Source organism: Clavelina lepadiformis, chromosome 1 (genome assembly GCF_947623445.1).
Source record: "Clavelina lepadiformis chromosome 1, kaClaLepa1.1, whole genome shotgun sequence".
Taxonomy (NCBI): Eukaryota; Metazoa; Chordata; class Ascidiacea; order Aplousobranchia; family Clavelinidae; genus Clavelina; species Clavelina lepadiformis.
Genome location: NC_135240.1, coordinates 27,878,424 through 27,895,258, shown reverse-complemented (window position 1 = coordinate 27,895,258; position 16,835 = coordinate 27,878,424). Strand labels below are relative to the sequence as shown.

At 36.7% G+C, this 16,835-nt stretch overlaps 1 protein-coding gene and 1 long non-coding RNA gene across 2 annotated transcripts; both read right to left on the bottom strand.

Moving 5' to 3' along the window:
- Positions 1 to 310: 310 nt before the first annotated feature.
- LOC143448218 (uncharacterized) lies at positions 311 to 2,991 on the bottom strand. Its single transcript, XM_076947841.1, has one exon. It carries the CDS (start codon positions 2,635 to 2,637, stop codon positions 1,342 to 1,344), a length of 1,296 nt encoding a protein of 431 aa, XP_076803956.1. The 5' UTR covers positions 2,638 to 2,991; the 3' UTR covers positions 311 to 1,341.
- A 5,614-nt stretch (positions 2,992 to 8,605) lies between these two features.
- On the bottom strand, positions 8,606 to 10,769 carry LOC143448245 (uncharacterized). The gene is made up of 3 exons (XR_013114438.1): positions 10,490 to 10,769; positions 10,233 to 10,320; positions 8,606 to 9,014 (listed from the first exon to the last, which is right to left on the bottom strand). It is a non-coding gene; the product is annotated as an uncharacterized LOC143448245 (long non-coding RNA).
- Positions 10,770 to 16,835: the final 6,066 nt, after the last annotated feature.

Genomic DNA, 16,835 nt, shown 5'->3' with positions numbered 1-16,835 from the left:
TGCAAGGAATTCATCACATTGATAAGGGCGCTCCCCAGTGTTGACTTTCATGTGACAAACATCGCATTGATAAGGGCGCTCACCAGTGTGACTTCTCAAATAAACATTCAAGTTAATTTTTTTTTTAAAGTTTATCACAAACTTTGCAGCAAAAATGTTTTCTATTGTCTTTTTCCACAGTGACCGGTATCAAAGCCAGACACCTTACAATGCTGCATCGATTCTTCTTTGACAGCTCCGATAAAAAGATAAACTGATTCATACTTTATATCTGATGGTTGCGATTGTTTCTCATTTCAACAGTCCGTGGTTTCAGATTTAATGCTGGTGGTTTTATGAAAAATTTATAACTCAAAAAACAAATGTCGGTTTTTTATATTTATAGTTACCGTATTTTACGGACCATAAGGCGTACTGTCAATAAATTGCTTTGATTAGTTTTTTGTTCATACATAAGGCGCACCGGGCTATAAGGCGCATGTGTTACCGTATAAAGCTCATTGAAATACGTTGTGCGCATGCGCGCACTAACGCACGCATGCGCATACGCAATATGATCCATACATTAGGCGCACCGGCTTATAAGGCGCACGATCAATCTATGAGGAAAAAAAAGGATTTAAAGTGCGCCTTATGGTCCGTAAAATACGGTACACAATCCTGTAAAAAAAAACTAAGCTGATGTCTATGCCATCATGGTTATGCACCTATACAGCATACAAAACAAAAGAGAGCAGCAAAAAACAATAACTTTACGGACAAAAGTGAAAAGTGTATGGTAAAATATGTTATAACAAAGTTTTTAACAAATTCATCACAAGCTTTGCTGATTGAAGCTCAAGTTTTTAAATGATACCCAACAACTTAAAAGTGACAAAGTAAACAGATCTAAAACTAAAAATATTTTTACCTGATTTATGTTAACTCAGGTCTTAAATATCTATGCCTTTGCATAAATAAAACAATCTTGAAATGTTGTAGCAAAAACGATTTCAAAACATGAATCAATAAAGAATAGAATCTTTAAGAATAAAATGTAAATGATATTTTAAAGTAGATTCATGTCTAAAGAGATTTTTAAACTGTTATCATTTTTCTGGTGATCCTTTGTTGTAAACTTTCCAGTGACCTGATAAATACGACTTCAATTCAAACGACTTCCCACAACAAGAACACTGCTATCATTGCCCTCAGGTGTGAATTGTCACATGATTTTGCAAATAGCTCCATGTGAAAGTAATTTAAAGCAAACACCGTTGTTTATATAGTCATTCTAGGCCACGTGTACCGTCATATGACTTTGGAGATGCCCGTCTTGTGAAAAATGATTTAGAACAAACCTTAAATTTGACAATGATAAGGACCTTGCCCAGTGTGGGTTTTCATATGACGATGCAAATTGCTGTTTTGTGAAAATGATTTGCAACAAACCTGACATTGATACAGCTGCTCTCCAGTGTGGACTCTCATATGAGACAGCAAAGTGCTGCTTTGTGTAAATGATTTGCAACAAATCTGACATTGATAAGGACGCTCTCCAGTGTGGACTCTCATATGAGTTTTCAAATTGTTATTTTGCGAAAATGATTTGCAGCAAACATCGCATTGGTAAAGACGCTCTCCAGTGTGAATTTTCATATGATTCTGCAAACTGCTGTTTTGTGAAAATGATTTGCAGCAAACCTGACATTGATAAGGACGCTCTCCAGTGTGGACTTTCATATGACGCTGCAAAGCGTTGTTTTGTGAAAATGATTTGCAACAAACATCACAATCATAAGGACGTTCACCAGTATGGATTTTCATATGACTTTCCAAATTTCCATTTTGTAAAAATGATTTGCAGCAAACATTGCATTGATAAGGGCGCTCTCCAGTGTGGACTTTCATATGACTTTGCAAATTGCTGTTTAGTGAAAATGATTTGCAGCAAACCTTGCATTGATAAGGGCGCTCTCCAGTATGGACTTTCATATGACGCTGCAAACTATTGTTTTGCGAAAATGATTTGCAGCAAACATCGCATTGATAAGGACGCTCACCAGTGTGGACTTTCATATGACTCTGCAAACTGCTGTTTTGTGAAAATGATTTGCAGCAAACCTGACATTGATAAGGACGCTCTCCAGTGTGGATTTTCATATGACTTTCCAAATTGCCATTTTGTGAAAATGATTTGCAGCAAATATCGCATTGGTAAGGACGCTCTCCAGTGTGGATTTTCATATGAGTTTTCAAATTGCTATTTACTGAAAATGATTTGCAACAAATCCGGCATTGATATGGCTGCTTACCAGTGTGAGTCCTTGAATGAGAATTCAGGTTTGATTTTTTTTTAAAAGATTTATCACAAACTTTGCAGCAAAATAGTTTTCCTTTGTCTTGTTCCTTAGTTGCCATCAAACCTCCAATATTGCTTTTAAAGTTTTTACAGTTTGTCTTTTCTTTATCAGAAAACTTCAAAGCTGACATGTTGCAATCGTTGTATTTTTGTACAATCTTTTGATTTAAGTTTTCAGAATCAGCAACATCGCCTTTGAATTCAATTGCTTCATTCTCCGACTGAGGAACAATACTATTCAACATTGGAGTAATTTGGTGACCAGTCTCAAAGCAAGACGCCTCCGAATTCTGCATCGATTCTTCTTTGACAACTCCGATATGAAGATAAACTGATTCATACTTTACATCTGATGGTTGCGAATGTTCCTCATTTGAACTGTCTGTGGTTTCAGATTTAATGGTGGTGGCTTTATGATAAGTTTATATCTCGTAAAACAACTGTTGACTTTTAAATATTTATAGTAACACAATCCTGTAAAAACAACTTAGTTGATGTCTATGCCATCATGGTTACGGACCTATACAGCAGACAAAACAAAAGAGTACAGCACAAAACAATAACTTAACATAGGAAAGTGAAAAATGTTTAGAAAAATAAGTCATAACAAAGTGTTTAATAAATTCATCTCTAGCTTTGCTGATTGAAGCTCAAGTTGCAAAGAACAACTCCGGTACTTGCCAGTGCGTTCTCTACATAGATATCTTATATATAACAACAATTATATATATCTAGAGCCATAGGCGCCGAAGTTTAAAAAATGTAGGGCCGAAAAGTTAATGGGTTCAGATATTTGGGAATTCCCCGTGTCAAGGATTGTTGTAAAAACACAAAGTAAGATGAAATACACTTCTAATCAACATTATTTGCGAGAATAGCCATGCTACAAGTTTTATGTTCTTTGTTCTACCATACGTCCTACTTTTAGTTCTGTGAAGTTTACGCCAAAAAATGAACGACATTCTTATACGCATTATATTATTCAATCATTATCTATTATTTATTTATTGTTCGTTTTTTATTTTATTCGCATCAAAAAAACGAAACCGATCTAAAAAAATTAGCAGCAACGATTACTGAATATACTTCTATTTGACACATAATCAAGAACGTTTAAATTTTCAACCCTGCAGTGAAGTATCTCGTCTGTGATTTTCCGCACCCTCTTCTAGTTTTGCACTCGCTATTCTCATTAAACTCTTCGCATGCGTGGTTCCAAGGTTATTTTTGGTCATTAAACTCATTATGTTTGTCTGTACAGACGTAACACCAGAGATGGGAAAACACTTCCAACAATAGCAAATACAGTTGAATCCAGTTAATTACATAGTCAAATTGCCAAGCCCTTTTATGCGACTAAACGAATTTATGCGAAAGTGCAAATTCCACTTATTTTCTTACTTGATGTGCGAAGCTGGTCACGTGTAAAGACGCCAACACGCAAAACACTAAAGTTTATTGTGTATTGCGATCATTTATTCATTCAAGCACGCAAAAGATGAAAACATGCTTTCTTGCATTTGTGTTTTTAAACGAACAAATTTGGTCATGTCCCCGCCCCTTCAAACTGTCGGCGAATTATATGAAGTACATGCAGAACTTCTTTATTATTTGGTGTTGTCACAACGATTGTGTCAGCAGAGCTTTCTTTATTATTGTCGTCTTTTTCAACTTGTTTGTTTCGTAAAACTTCTTCACGTATTACGGCATCATCTTAACGCAACGCTTAAATGAAACTAAAACAGTGCAAATGTTAATGTGTGCGTATTGACAGCCACGTGTTAATGCTTAAATTGAGCATTGTTGGTATGATTGTGACTTGTACTGCGCTTTGTTACGAAACAAAGCTTACGCATCGCGTGTGCGTTCCCAGTAGGCGTTGTTTTCAACTTTATCTTTTAAAAACTTTTGAACAATCGAATAAATCACCTTCATTTTTATTCAATTAAGCGGGTTATGCGATAAACCGAAGTGTTATCTTTACAAATGGTAGGCTATGGTTTGGGACTAGCGCCCTTTATGCGATAAAACGAATTATGTGATTATCCAGAATGCAATTAACCGGATTTGACTGTATAACCTTTTGAACGTAAAATCGCTATTATTTGTTAGAAAAATCCGCCCTGTCTGCCCAAGTTCGGCGCCCGTGTCTAGAGCTTCTATTTGCATGTATCAGAGGCAAAAATGGATTTAATAATAATCCAAATGTAATACAGTTTAAGTCAACTATCAAAAAACTTTTTCTTCAAAATGCCATAACAAGTTCTAAATATGCAAACTGCATAACATTTGAAGAGTCATGTAGTCCAATTTTTTAATTAAAGCGAAGCAAAACTGGAGCACCTTTAATAAATTATCGTCCAATGATCGACAAAGCTAAAGATAATGCTGAGATAAAGGCTTTGTGCTTAAACCTGGAATCATATAAGCTTTCAGAATACCAAGATGCTATACTTGGATACATTTCAGGCTACTTGGTCAGAAAACTGACCGATAGAATCACTTGCTCATATTGTGCTGAAGCACTTATACAACAAAAGAGTTCTGGAGTTGACCACAACTAAAGCACAAAAAAATTTGTCTACCATATCTGGCATTAATTCAAGTCAAAGACCGAGGCAGCTTAATTACCCCATCAGCAGTTGTTGTAACTGTGATCAGACAGACAGAGAAGCTCTTTCGAGCGGTACTATGACACTTTATCGAAAGACACTTTATCGAACGACACTTTATCGAACGACAGTTAATCGAACCGACAGATGATCGAACGACACTTTATCGAACGACAGTTAATCGAACCGACAGTTGATCGAACAACACTTTATCGAACCGACAGTTGATCAAACCGACAGTTGATCGAACGACAAACTTTGACAATAGCTTCAAGCAAGATTTTTGCGTGTTTCTCAAACATTGAGACAATAAGCCATTGTGATGTGCGGTCTTTGTAATGGTGTGCATTAATGAATTGTGATGTATATATCATAAAGTTGACGATTTATATTTTATATCTATATTTTATATTTGTATCATAAAGTTGACGATTTCGCATGGCGGCTGGCCCGCCGTGCGAAATCATCTGGCCCGAAACATATTAATAAGTTACCACAAGAATACGGCCCGCCGTTTCTTATTGAGTTTCAAACTGCAGTGTTAGCTCTGTTTGAAAAAATTGTGGTATTGTTACTCCATAAGTACGTCGTACTAGTATATTGTTACGCCATAAAACTGGTGCGAAGGCGGTAGACCAGTATCTCGTACTAAGTACGAGATTGTCTGTAGAGTAGACTAGACTAATCGTTATAGATACAAAGAGTAAGGAATTGAAGGCAAAATTTCATAGCAAGGGGCATATCGCTGCCTGACTTTTACACAAAGTAGCTTCTTGAAAGTGGTCTTTATCCCAGCTTTTTCAATTCTTGTTGTACAACGGTTCGAGGACTTCCTGGCCACGTTCAGTGACAACGATGAGCAGCACTTGTCTGAATACATTGAATATTTCAAAACTACTTGGATTGGACGATTGCGTCGCAGGAATCGTCGTCAACCTCTATTTCCTATCCGGTGTTGGAATGTCTTCCACCGGGTTCAAGATGACCTTCCACGAACGAATAATAGCATTGAAGGATGGCACAATGCGTTCAGCAAGCGTGTCTCAATATCCCATCCGACGCTTCGCAGACTCGTCAAAAAAATTAATCAGGAACAAGGTTCCAACGAAATGTTTATTGAGCATTTGAGTGCTGGAATTGCTGGCCCACCTCGGAAGAGGCGCTACGACGCTGTCAACCAACGGCTGAAGAGCATAGTCGAAAATTTTGACTCAACGAATATTGACATAAAAAGTTATCTTCGAGCAATTGCACACAACTTGTAATTAAATGAATGCGATTGAAATGTGCACTTCGTCAGTTGTTGTGCTTTTAACAGTGCATATCGTCAGTTGTTTCGATAAATTGTCGTTCTTTTAACAGTGCATATCGTCAGTTGTTTCGTTAAATTGTGGTTCTTTTAACCCTATCCTAACCAGGCTCGCCAGTTTACTAAAACACTAGGTGTGGCCGACCCCGCACACACATTTGCAATCGTTAATTACTAGAAAACTATTCGTCGTAGACTGATGAGATTTTTTCAGGTTAGTGGAAACATCATCTGGCTTCCTGTATACATCATAATTGTAAAACTAAAGAAAGTGAATTTAGGTATTTCTAAAAGTGACACATTTCTAGAAATTCTTCTTGTTACGCCGCGCCCCCGCTGTGAGAAGAGAACGAAAGAGAATAGTTAGTCAAGTTATTGGTGCGTAAATGAGTAATACGCTTCAATGCGGAGAGAGAGCAAAATTATATAAATATCACAATATCTCAAAAATTACAAAATCCAACTTTATCAAACAAACATGGACAGATAGCTGAAAATGTTTTATGAAAAGTCACCAAATTTCAATTTTCTACAGCAAACAATGCAACTGTGTGCCACGTTTTGCTATGACTGTGTGCGGGAGAAGCAACAGTCGATTCGATCAACTGTCGCTTTGATCAACTGTCGGTTCGATAAAGTGTCGTTCGATCAACTGTCGGTTCGATAAAGTGTCGTTCGATCAACTGTCGGTTCGATAAAGTGTCGTTTCGATCAGCTGTCGTTCGATTAAGTGTTGTTCGATAAAGTGTCGCGTCACGCTTTCGAGCGGCACTGGGTAAAACCTGGACACGACAAAATCCGCGGATCGTCCATGGACGGTTGAAAATGGACGATTTTTGCGTAAGCGTCCATGGACGCTTTTACGCAAAACCGACGTTTTTGCTAAATCGTCCATGGACGGTGGTTGAAATGGGCTTAAATCAGTTATTTTGCAACGAAGCGTCCATGGACGGGTTGAAAATGGACGATTTTCGTTAAATCGTCCATGGACGGTTGTTGAAATAGGCTTAAATCAGGGCACTGGGTAAAAGCTGGACACGACGCAATCCGCGGATCATCCATGGACGGTTGAAAATGGACGATTTTCGCGTAAGCGTCCATGGACGCTTTTAGGATAAGCTTAAATAGCGGATATGAGGAAAGCGTCCATGGACTTGTAATGAAATGGTTGTTTATCGTTCCTTAACCTGTAAGGGCGACCACTTCACTACAAAGTTTGTTAGTAGAAATGTTTATTGTCTTCGATGATAAATGAGCCTCAAGGTCGTTGTTCTGCTTTTCTTAATCTTAGAATTAATTGTTCACTTTGACAACTGTATATTCTGATTATATTGAAGCTTCTTTAAACGAATACATCTAGATAAAATATTGGTACAGCAACTACAGCATAAAGACGTCCATGTTGCGGCGTTGTTCGTAATAACCAGAAAAGACTGATAACTCTTAAAGCACACACAGTAAGCACGAAGCAATCGATTACGTCACGCAGTGTTATGCTTCGCTGATTCGATAGACGAGAATTTTATGTCTTACACAATCTTATATTACATTAATTTATAATATTATCACAGACTGTTTTCGGGGTAGGCTTAAAAAGTGGATATAATGAAATTGTCCATGGACTGTTATGGGATAGGCTTAAATAGTGGATATAATGAAATTGTCCATGGACGGTTTTGGGATAAGCTTAAATAATGGATATGATGAAAGCGTCTGTGATGATATGATGAGATAACCTGCAAATCGAATGCTGCATAGAATACTTGTTTACGGAAATCGGCATAGCAAAGCATTGCGTTACGTAATCGATTACTTCCTGCTTATCGTATTAAGTCGTGACAAAAATGTCGTGCATGCTTATATTGCGTGTTTTATTTAAAATGTAATCGTTTAAAGTAGCTTCAATATAATCAGAATATACAGTTGTCATGGTGAACAATTAATTCTAAGATTAAGAACTGCGAAACGACGACCTTGAGGCTCATTAACCATCGAAGACAATAAACATTTCTACGGACAAACATTGTAATTGAAGTGGTCGCCCTTACAGGCTAAGGAACGATAAAAAACTATTTCATTACACGTCCATGGACGATTTTAGGATAAGCTTAAATAGTGGATATGATAAAAGCGTCCATGGACAGTTATGGAATAGGCTTAAATAGTGGATATGATGAAATCGTCCATGGACGGTTTTCGGATAGGCTTAAACAGTGGATATGATAAGAGCGTCCATGAATACTTTTTGTGATAAGCTGAGCTGACAGGAGAGAAGTGACTATCATTGTCCATCCCACAAATACCCAATTTTAATGTATTTGAAAGGCGTTGTGTCAACTCAATATTTGAAAGTGAACGCGGGGGAGAAATTAAATTAATTGGGCGTATGATTGCTATTCTTTCATCTTGTTGCACAGGGGATTTCTCACCCAAGAACAGCAAGCTTTCTAATCTGGGTCTGAATAAAGTGCAATTCCAAAACTTTTTGAATTATTTGATTAAAAACTTCAACAGAGTTGTTTTCATCATCACTCAAGCTTAATGTGTTAAATTGTACATATTGTATTACTGTGAGCAGCGAAACGATTAATTTCGATTTCATTGACTATCTTCACTTTCGCGTCAAACACAAAAATTTGTATTAGTTCTTTTATTCTTTTTTGCAGGTGCTGCAAATATATTCCTGCGACAAATGCTCTATTAATGGTACACAATTCTGATGAACCCATCGACAACAAAGACTTCATTCAATCTGAAAAAACATTATACTTATAATAATAAACACTTATACATTGAATCTTGTAAAGTGATCTCTTAAGCACAGAGGTGGAAAGTTGGTAACGTTATTCGGTACTGTTTTAAAAAAGTAGTTCGGTACTTTTCGTGTTAAAGATGCTGCAGCAAATGCAATATTTGCTGCGGTAAAGGTTACTCGTTTTGCAATTTTGCTTGACATTTCTAGATTTAAAAATGTCAGCAGATGCTACAATTGGTATTAAGGACTAATTAACATGTGTCTTTGAACACATACTTGTTAAAATTTTAACTAATCACGCGAAAAGTAACAAGTACTGGGACTGACCGAAATTTCTTGAAAAAAGTCATTCGGTACTAAAGTACCGCGGTACTGCCCACCTATGCGTAAGCGTGGTATAGGTGTTCTATAAAGTTAAACCGACCTATCAAAAAAACAGAAGTCATGAACTTAGTTCTTTTATAGGTGTTTTGGGACTGTAGTGGCTTGGGAGCCACATCCAATACCATTATATCAATTGTGGAAACGTATGCGCCATTTAATTATTGAAACATTGTTCATTGATAAAACTGCAGCTAGCATTTAATATTTGGCTGCAGCTGCAACTTGATAAACCTGCAATCGTGATGTAATATTTGGAAACTTGCTCTAAATAACTTTATGTGAAAACGCCGTTTAGTGCGTTACCAGGTGATTTCATAACTTCCTAGTTTTACCTGAATGTAATTCCCATTGCCAACGTTTTGCTTTTATCGTTCACACATTCTGAAATGTTCGTGTATATTGTGTTGAATATTTCCGTTCACATCGCTCCACTTTATAAACTCGAACTGATACGCGAGTAGCGGCGGAGACAGAGATATTGAATCGTACGAACGTATTACGTTAGTCGTGTAAAATGTAATTCGTCAGTCTTGTTTAATTGGTGAATGCTAAGTTTGTGATTGTATCATATTCGGAACCTGTACAGTTCCTACAATAAAGGATTGTTTCTGATAAACTGTATCTGTTAATCGTAAGAGCTTTCGGCTAGTCACACGTTAAGGTTAGAGAATTCTAACCGCACGCAACCACGGAGTCAGATCATTAATTCGGCAGGTAAATTAAGACCGAATAGTATAAGTTAAGACAAGCAGCAACCTCTGCAGGACTATGACTGCAAAACTAAAACATCTAGAAAGTGATTTGCTACAGTTAATGTAAGCAGTAAATTACCAAAGTCCATGTGATACTTTTTGCAGGACTCGCTATCGAAGTCAATCTGTTCCTCGCAAGAACTTTCGCTAAGGATTCTTTGAGCTTCCTGCAATATGCCACTTATAGATAGAAAAGCTATTTTTCACAATTCATTAAAATCCAATTTGATTTTAGGAATATACACAATTATACATTGTGATGCCAAATAGTGGTCATGATAATAGTGATTATATACTTAATCTTCACAAATTTGGATACATCCTTTCTAAAAATACCTTTAAAGCAAGTGGGCCACAATTCAAACTGTCTTGTTGCCTTTCATGTTTTCTATGCTGAAACATCCATTTATCCCAAGTGCCACCAAAAAAATTGCCATTAGCACATAACAATTATCTAAAATAGCCTACACTTACAATATCCAAAAGTTTCATAATATTCACTATTTCAGCCTAACCCAAAACCGTCCATGGACACTTTCATCATATGCACTATTTAAGTTTATCCTAAAATCGTCCATGGACAATTTCATCATTTCCACTATTTAAGCCTATTCCATAACTGTCCATGGACACTTTTATCATATCCACTAATTTAAGCCTACCCCGAAACAGTCTATGGACGATTTCTTGTATCCGCTATTTAAGCTTAGCCTAAAATCGTTCATGGTCGATCTCGAAACCACTGCTTTAAACAAGTTTTTATTGGATGGACGATGATAGTCACTTCTCTCCTGTCAGCTCAGCTTATGAACAAATCGTCCATGGACGCTTTCATCATATCCGCTATTTAAGCTCATCCTAAAATCGTCTATGGACGCTTACGCAAAAATCGACCGTTTTCAAGTGTCCATGGACAATCTCGAAACCAGTGCTTTAAACTTATCCTGAAAACCACCCATGGACGCTTTGTCGCAAAACAACTGATTTAAGTCCATTTCAACAACCGTCCATGGACGATTAAGGGAAAACGTCGGTTTTGCGTAAAAGCGTCCATGGACGCTTACGCAAAAATCGTCCATTTTCTACCGTCCATGGACGATCCGCGGATTGCGTCGTGTCCAGGTTTTACCCGGTCCCCTTTCGAGCTGCTGTTTGTTGCTTTAATTCACTAAATCCTAAAATTTGCTTCAACGATCATCTCAGTCAAAACCTGTGTGAATTAATTTATGAAAAAGTTAAAAATTATGATTCTTTTCCTTTCCTAAGAAACGTTGATGACGACTTTGAGATTTGATGTGAAGATCATCATTCTTTACAATTAATAAAGCAATCAAACAAGCAAACTTGTTTTATTTAGCAATGTCTAAGTCATTACTCATAATAATTACTTTCGTAGAACATCCGAATATGTTTGAAAGGTATGGTATATATTAGATATATATGGTTTGTATTAGGTTTCAAAATATTTCATTTCGTGTCTTTCACACTAACACCTTCTTTTGTAAAAAATATGCATCAATCAATTGTTTTGAATCATGCAACTCTTACTCGAATGAAGGGCTACCCCATTGCCTTATGCTATACAGTACCGGTAGGCAATTAGCCTAGGCAAGCTTACTCATCGATACCGCTAAAATACAAATATTTACAAAAGCAGTCAGTGACAGGGCAGTGCAAACACCTCGGCCTTTTGAAAAACTTCCATAGATTTAGGCGGCTTAGGCCTATACAGAACTACTCCAATTTGCAATTCGCCTTTGCTCGCTACTATAAAACATTATCCATTTTATAGACATCACATAAAATTATCATTTCCAGTAGAGATTAAAAACGGCCATGCTTGTTATTCATAAAACCCGGTGTTTGGATCTTAGTAAAACTCGGTGCTTATACAATACAATTAAAGACCGGTACCGGCGTATTCGTAAAACTCGGCACTTATACAACACAATTTAAGGCCGGTGATTACTTATACGTAAAACCTGGTGCTTATCCACAACAAAATATGGCCGGTACTTAAATAATCGAATAACACGGTTCTTATAATATATATATTAAAGCCGGTGCTTGCATATTCGTATTTCACATTCGGTTATCTTTGCCACGCAGAAGACAAACTAGGGAATGAAAGTTTAAAGGTTTGTTATTCAATGGCTGAAAAGTATGATACTGTAACTTTATGGAATGCCTATATATACTCGAAAAGAAAATACTGTATACAAGTTACAGTAGTTGGTCTATTTATTGCGTCACAAACTGAGGTCGGCTGCATTTGTTGTTTGATGTCAGCTACAAAACCGGTGTCGTGCAGCATTTGTTCAGGACATTGTGACGTTGATATATCGCATGCCTCTGCGTTTTCCGCTCAAAAACCTTGGAGATTATCGTCGGTTTGAGAGAAAACTTTCAAGGTGAAAAACTTAATTTGCAAACAAGAAAACAAAACATACAGGGAAAGTTAGTTTTAAATCAGAAAATTTACGCTTGATTAATATACTTGTGTATATAGTTTCCTTATCCTTATATCCGAATATGTTTTCCTTGTCCGCCATTACCTTTACCATTTCGCTAAGCGAAGTAATGCATAGATTTTCTACAGAACTTACTGTAACAAATATGTGAAATTGCGATCACAGTAATGCAAAATCTATATCTATATTTGGTTTTCAGATGTCTTTTCTCCATAGTTCTTCGTCACATGTAGCATTATTGGTATTAGGGTTAGTTTGGATATCAATAATTTTTACTATCCGTATAATGGATATATCCGTTTATTTAGAATTTATCTAACTGGTTAACCGGATAATAACTGCTAAGTGAGAAAATCGATTTCACGAGGTTTGCATGAAAAATGGATTGTAAAATCATTACACAGTTTTATTGTAGATCTATGTACACGCGCAGTACGAGCGAATACGAGAAAAATCACGCAAATTTAATGTTCACTGCTTCTGCAACGCCCTCCTTATAAAGCACAATGCATCAATTGTGGAATCCTGTAGACGGGACCGGAGTTTTGTAACAAAGAGTCACAGGTTTCACATTTTGCCCTCTCACCATTTCTTGATCGTAGAAAGTAGCCCCAAACTGGATTATCACTTTTGAAACGTTTAAATTCCATCTCTTAAATTTAGTCACTTCAAACTAGGTTGTAGTCAAAGCTTTTCAACTGACACTTCACAGACTTTACCTTGCCATGAGAATGCAGTCTTCTATTAAAAGAATCATTCATTACACTGGGCAACATCAAAATTATTTCTTAAATGAAAATATGTTTCCTAGACTAACTTTGGGATGCTGATTCCAAGTCTGAAATCAGAATTGGTCTATCACGTCAGGGTTTTAAAAATATGAAAATTCACGAAATTCGGATTTTGCATTGATTCGCACTATATTATAAGGTAGTACAGTATAAGGTATTGTGCAATTTTCTTTCCCAGCGGATCGTTGGTCTTCAATGCATATCGTGTACGGTTAATATTGACATTATTTTGTAAATGTAATGTTCTACATGATAATTAATGCATTCTTGAGTGTTCTTGGCGATGACTATACGCACTTGGCCATGGCCATAGGGAGGGGTTATGTGGAGGGAGGGGTTATATGTGGAGACCTTAAAGTTGTGTCACTTTTACTCGGATTGCAGTTGGGTTACACCAAGCATATGTGTTTTCTCTGTCTGTGGGACAGTCGAGACGATGCAAACCACTATAACACAACCGAATGGCCAATGAGAACTAACTACATTGTTGGAAGATTTAATGTTAAGTGTCAACCCCTAATTGATCCCAGCAAAGTGTTTTTGCCACCACTTCATGTTAAACTCGGCCTGATCAAACAATTTGTGAAGGCAATGGATTTCAATGGAGATGGATTCCTACATATAAAAGAAAAGTTTGGTGCAATACTAAGTGATGCTAAACTGAGAGATGGAATATTTGTTGGCCCCCAGATACGTGATTTGATCCGTGACGCAGTATTTCCATCCAAGTTTAATTCAAATGAATTGGAAGCCTGGAATGCATTTGTACAGACTGTACAAAGTTTTCTTGGGAACTATAGGGCAGAAAATTACTTGGATCTAGTCGACAATTTGCTGGATTCATATCGCGAAATGGGCTGCAGAATGTCACTTAAACTGCATTTTCTTCGTTCACACTTGGACTTTTTCCCACCAAACCTGGGTGATGTGAGCAACAAGCATGGTGAAAGATTTCACCAAGACATGTCTTTGATGGAATCGCAGTATAAAGGTCGATTTAACCCTAACATGATGGGGGACTACTGCTGGTTTCGCCAGCGTGAAACTGACACTGAACATGCTCGAAATAGCAAGTGTATAAAGCACTTGTAATGAAAAGTGGTTTATGGTCCCTTAACCTGTAAGGTTTACCCACTTACACTACAAAGTCTGTCTACTTGTGTATATCTTAACAGTGAACTTTGATAGACTTCAGCAATAAAGACACAGGAATGACTACTGTATAATCTGATTATATTTGAAGCTTCTTTGAACGAATAAATCAAAATAGAACATTGTGACAGCAACAGCACAAAGACATGTTGCGGCGTTGAACGTAAAAACCAAAAGAGACTGAATGAATCAAAATGCACGCACAGGGCAACAATCGATTACGTCACGCAGTGTTATGCTTCACTGATTCGATAGACGAGAATTCTATGTCGTACACAATTTTATATTATATTAAGTGATATATTTATCACATAACCTTCCGCAAGAAAATTTCGTAAGTTTTGAAAAAACTCACGATATTTTCTGATCATGATAAAAACAATTCTCGGTGAACAATAATTAAAACAATAGTGTGGATAACAAAAGTCAATATAACACGTTAAATGTAGATCACATAACAATAAACGTTGAAACATAGTTACAATACAATTCATATTGGCAATACATTCGCAAAAAGGTGGTAATATGTTGTCCTTAAGTCAGAAAGCAAAATTGGTGTACAAAACAAAACAATGTCACGACTTTAAATAGAAAACAGAACACAGGATGTCATTTGACACACAACGCATTAGCTTGTTTGAGCAGATTCGCAAAATTAGGAAATCGTCAGCAAATTTTTCATCTCACGTTTCTTGATGCTGATTTCCGTAAGCAACTTATAGTACAAAATTCTCTTATGCTCACGCGATTTCAGCATCTGGTTTTACCAGTATAGCTGTGTGAATATTTCACTTGGAAATACGCGTATTACAAAACATATATATAAAATTAGTCAAATACGTATTGTAATTGACATTCAACATAGTGTATCGGTGTTAGCCTTGGGCATTTGTTTAACCTTCGAAAACAACCGCTATGTTTTAAAGCATAACAAAATAACACAAAGAAATATTTCTCCACGGCATGACTTAAACCGTTTAGAGAGTATGGCAACTAAGCCACCATCAATTAAGGTAAACTACACAATAACGCTATAATATATACTACATAGAGAAAAAACAAACAAAAAATCATTACTGAATGTCCAAATACCGACAAAGTGTTTTCACTGGAGTGCTTTGTTCGTCGGTCATTGTTGCATTCGAAGTTGGTTGAAGTCCAGGCGATTCTTCGTCACCGTCGTTGTAGTTGATTTGTTCGAATATCATATTGTCGAGATGTCCGTTGGCTGGATCCAATGAGTGTTGCATGGGTTTTAGACGATACATATCTTCGAAACTTCTAGTCTGAGATCACTAGACTTCTCTCAACCTCAAATTTAATTGTTCATAGGTTGCTCAAAAAAGAAAAGCGTAGTTCTCAGCGATTTCGGCTCCACCACACTTGTAATGGAAATGTCTTCTTTTTATCGTCAATTCGTCCTCACTCGGCTGCATCAGTTTGTAATGAAAGTGGTTTATGGTCCCTTAACCTGTAAGGTTTACCCACTTACACTACAAAGTCTGTCTACTTGTGTATATCTTAACAGTGAACTTTGATAGACTTCAGCAATAAAGACACAGGAATGACTACTGTATAATCTGATTATATTTGAAGCTTCTTTGAACGAATAAATCAAAATAGAACATTGTGACAGCAACAGCACAAAGACATGTTGCGGCGTTGAACGTAAAAACCAAAAGAGACTGAATGAATCAAAATGCACGCACAGGGCAACAATCGATTACGTCACGCAGTGTTATGCTTCACTGATTCGATAGACGAGAATTCTATGTCGTACACAATTTTATATTATATTAAGTGATATATTTATCACACACTTTTGAGGGGATACAATGCTATTTTGGTTTGTTTTAATCATCCTGGGTTGTGTTAAACTGTGCAATATGATAATGCTGTTATTTTCACTAGCAATTACTGTGTTGATTACATCTAATGTTTTGTTCTGCACAGCCAAAATTAGCTGAAATGACAATTAAGGGTTGTCGTGTGCATACATCAAATCTCAAAAACGTGATGTGTTAGAAAAAATCTAAGGCCAGATTTGGATTCAGCATGGCCACATTAGTCTAGACTCTAGAACACTCTAGATAAAGTTGAAACGAGCAAGGAATAAAAAATAAGTTGAAAAATGTTGCCCAGTGTTATGCTTTCTTTATGACGTGACACTAAATTTCACTTGTGCATTTTACGAGTACTGTAGTTGAAAGTATAAGACAATAGAAGTGTGAAAAAAGGTTTAATTGCGCTCAGCGGGAGTCAGCCTCT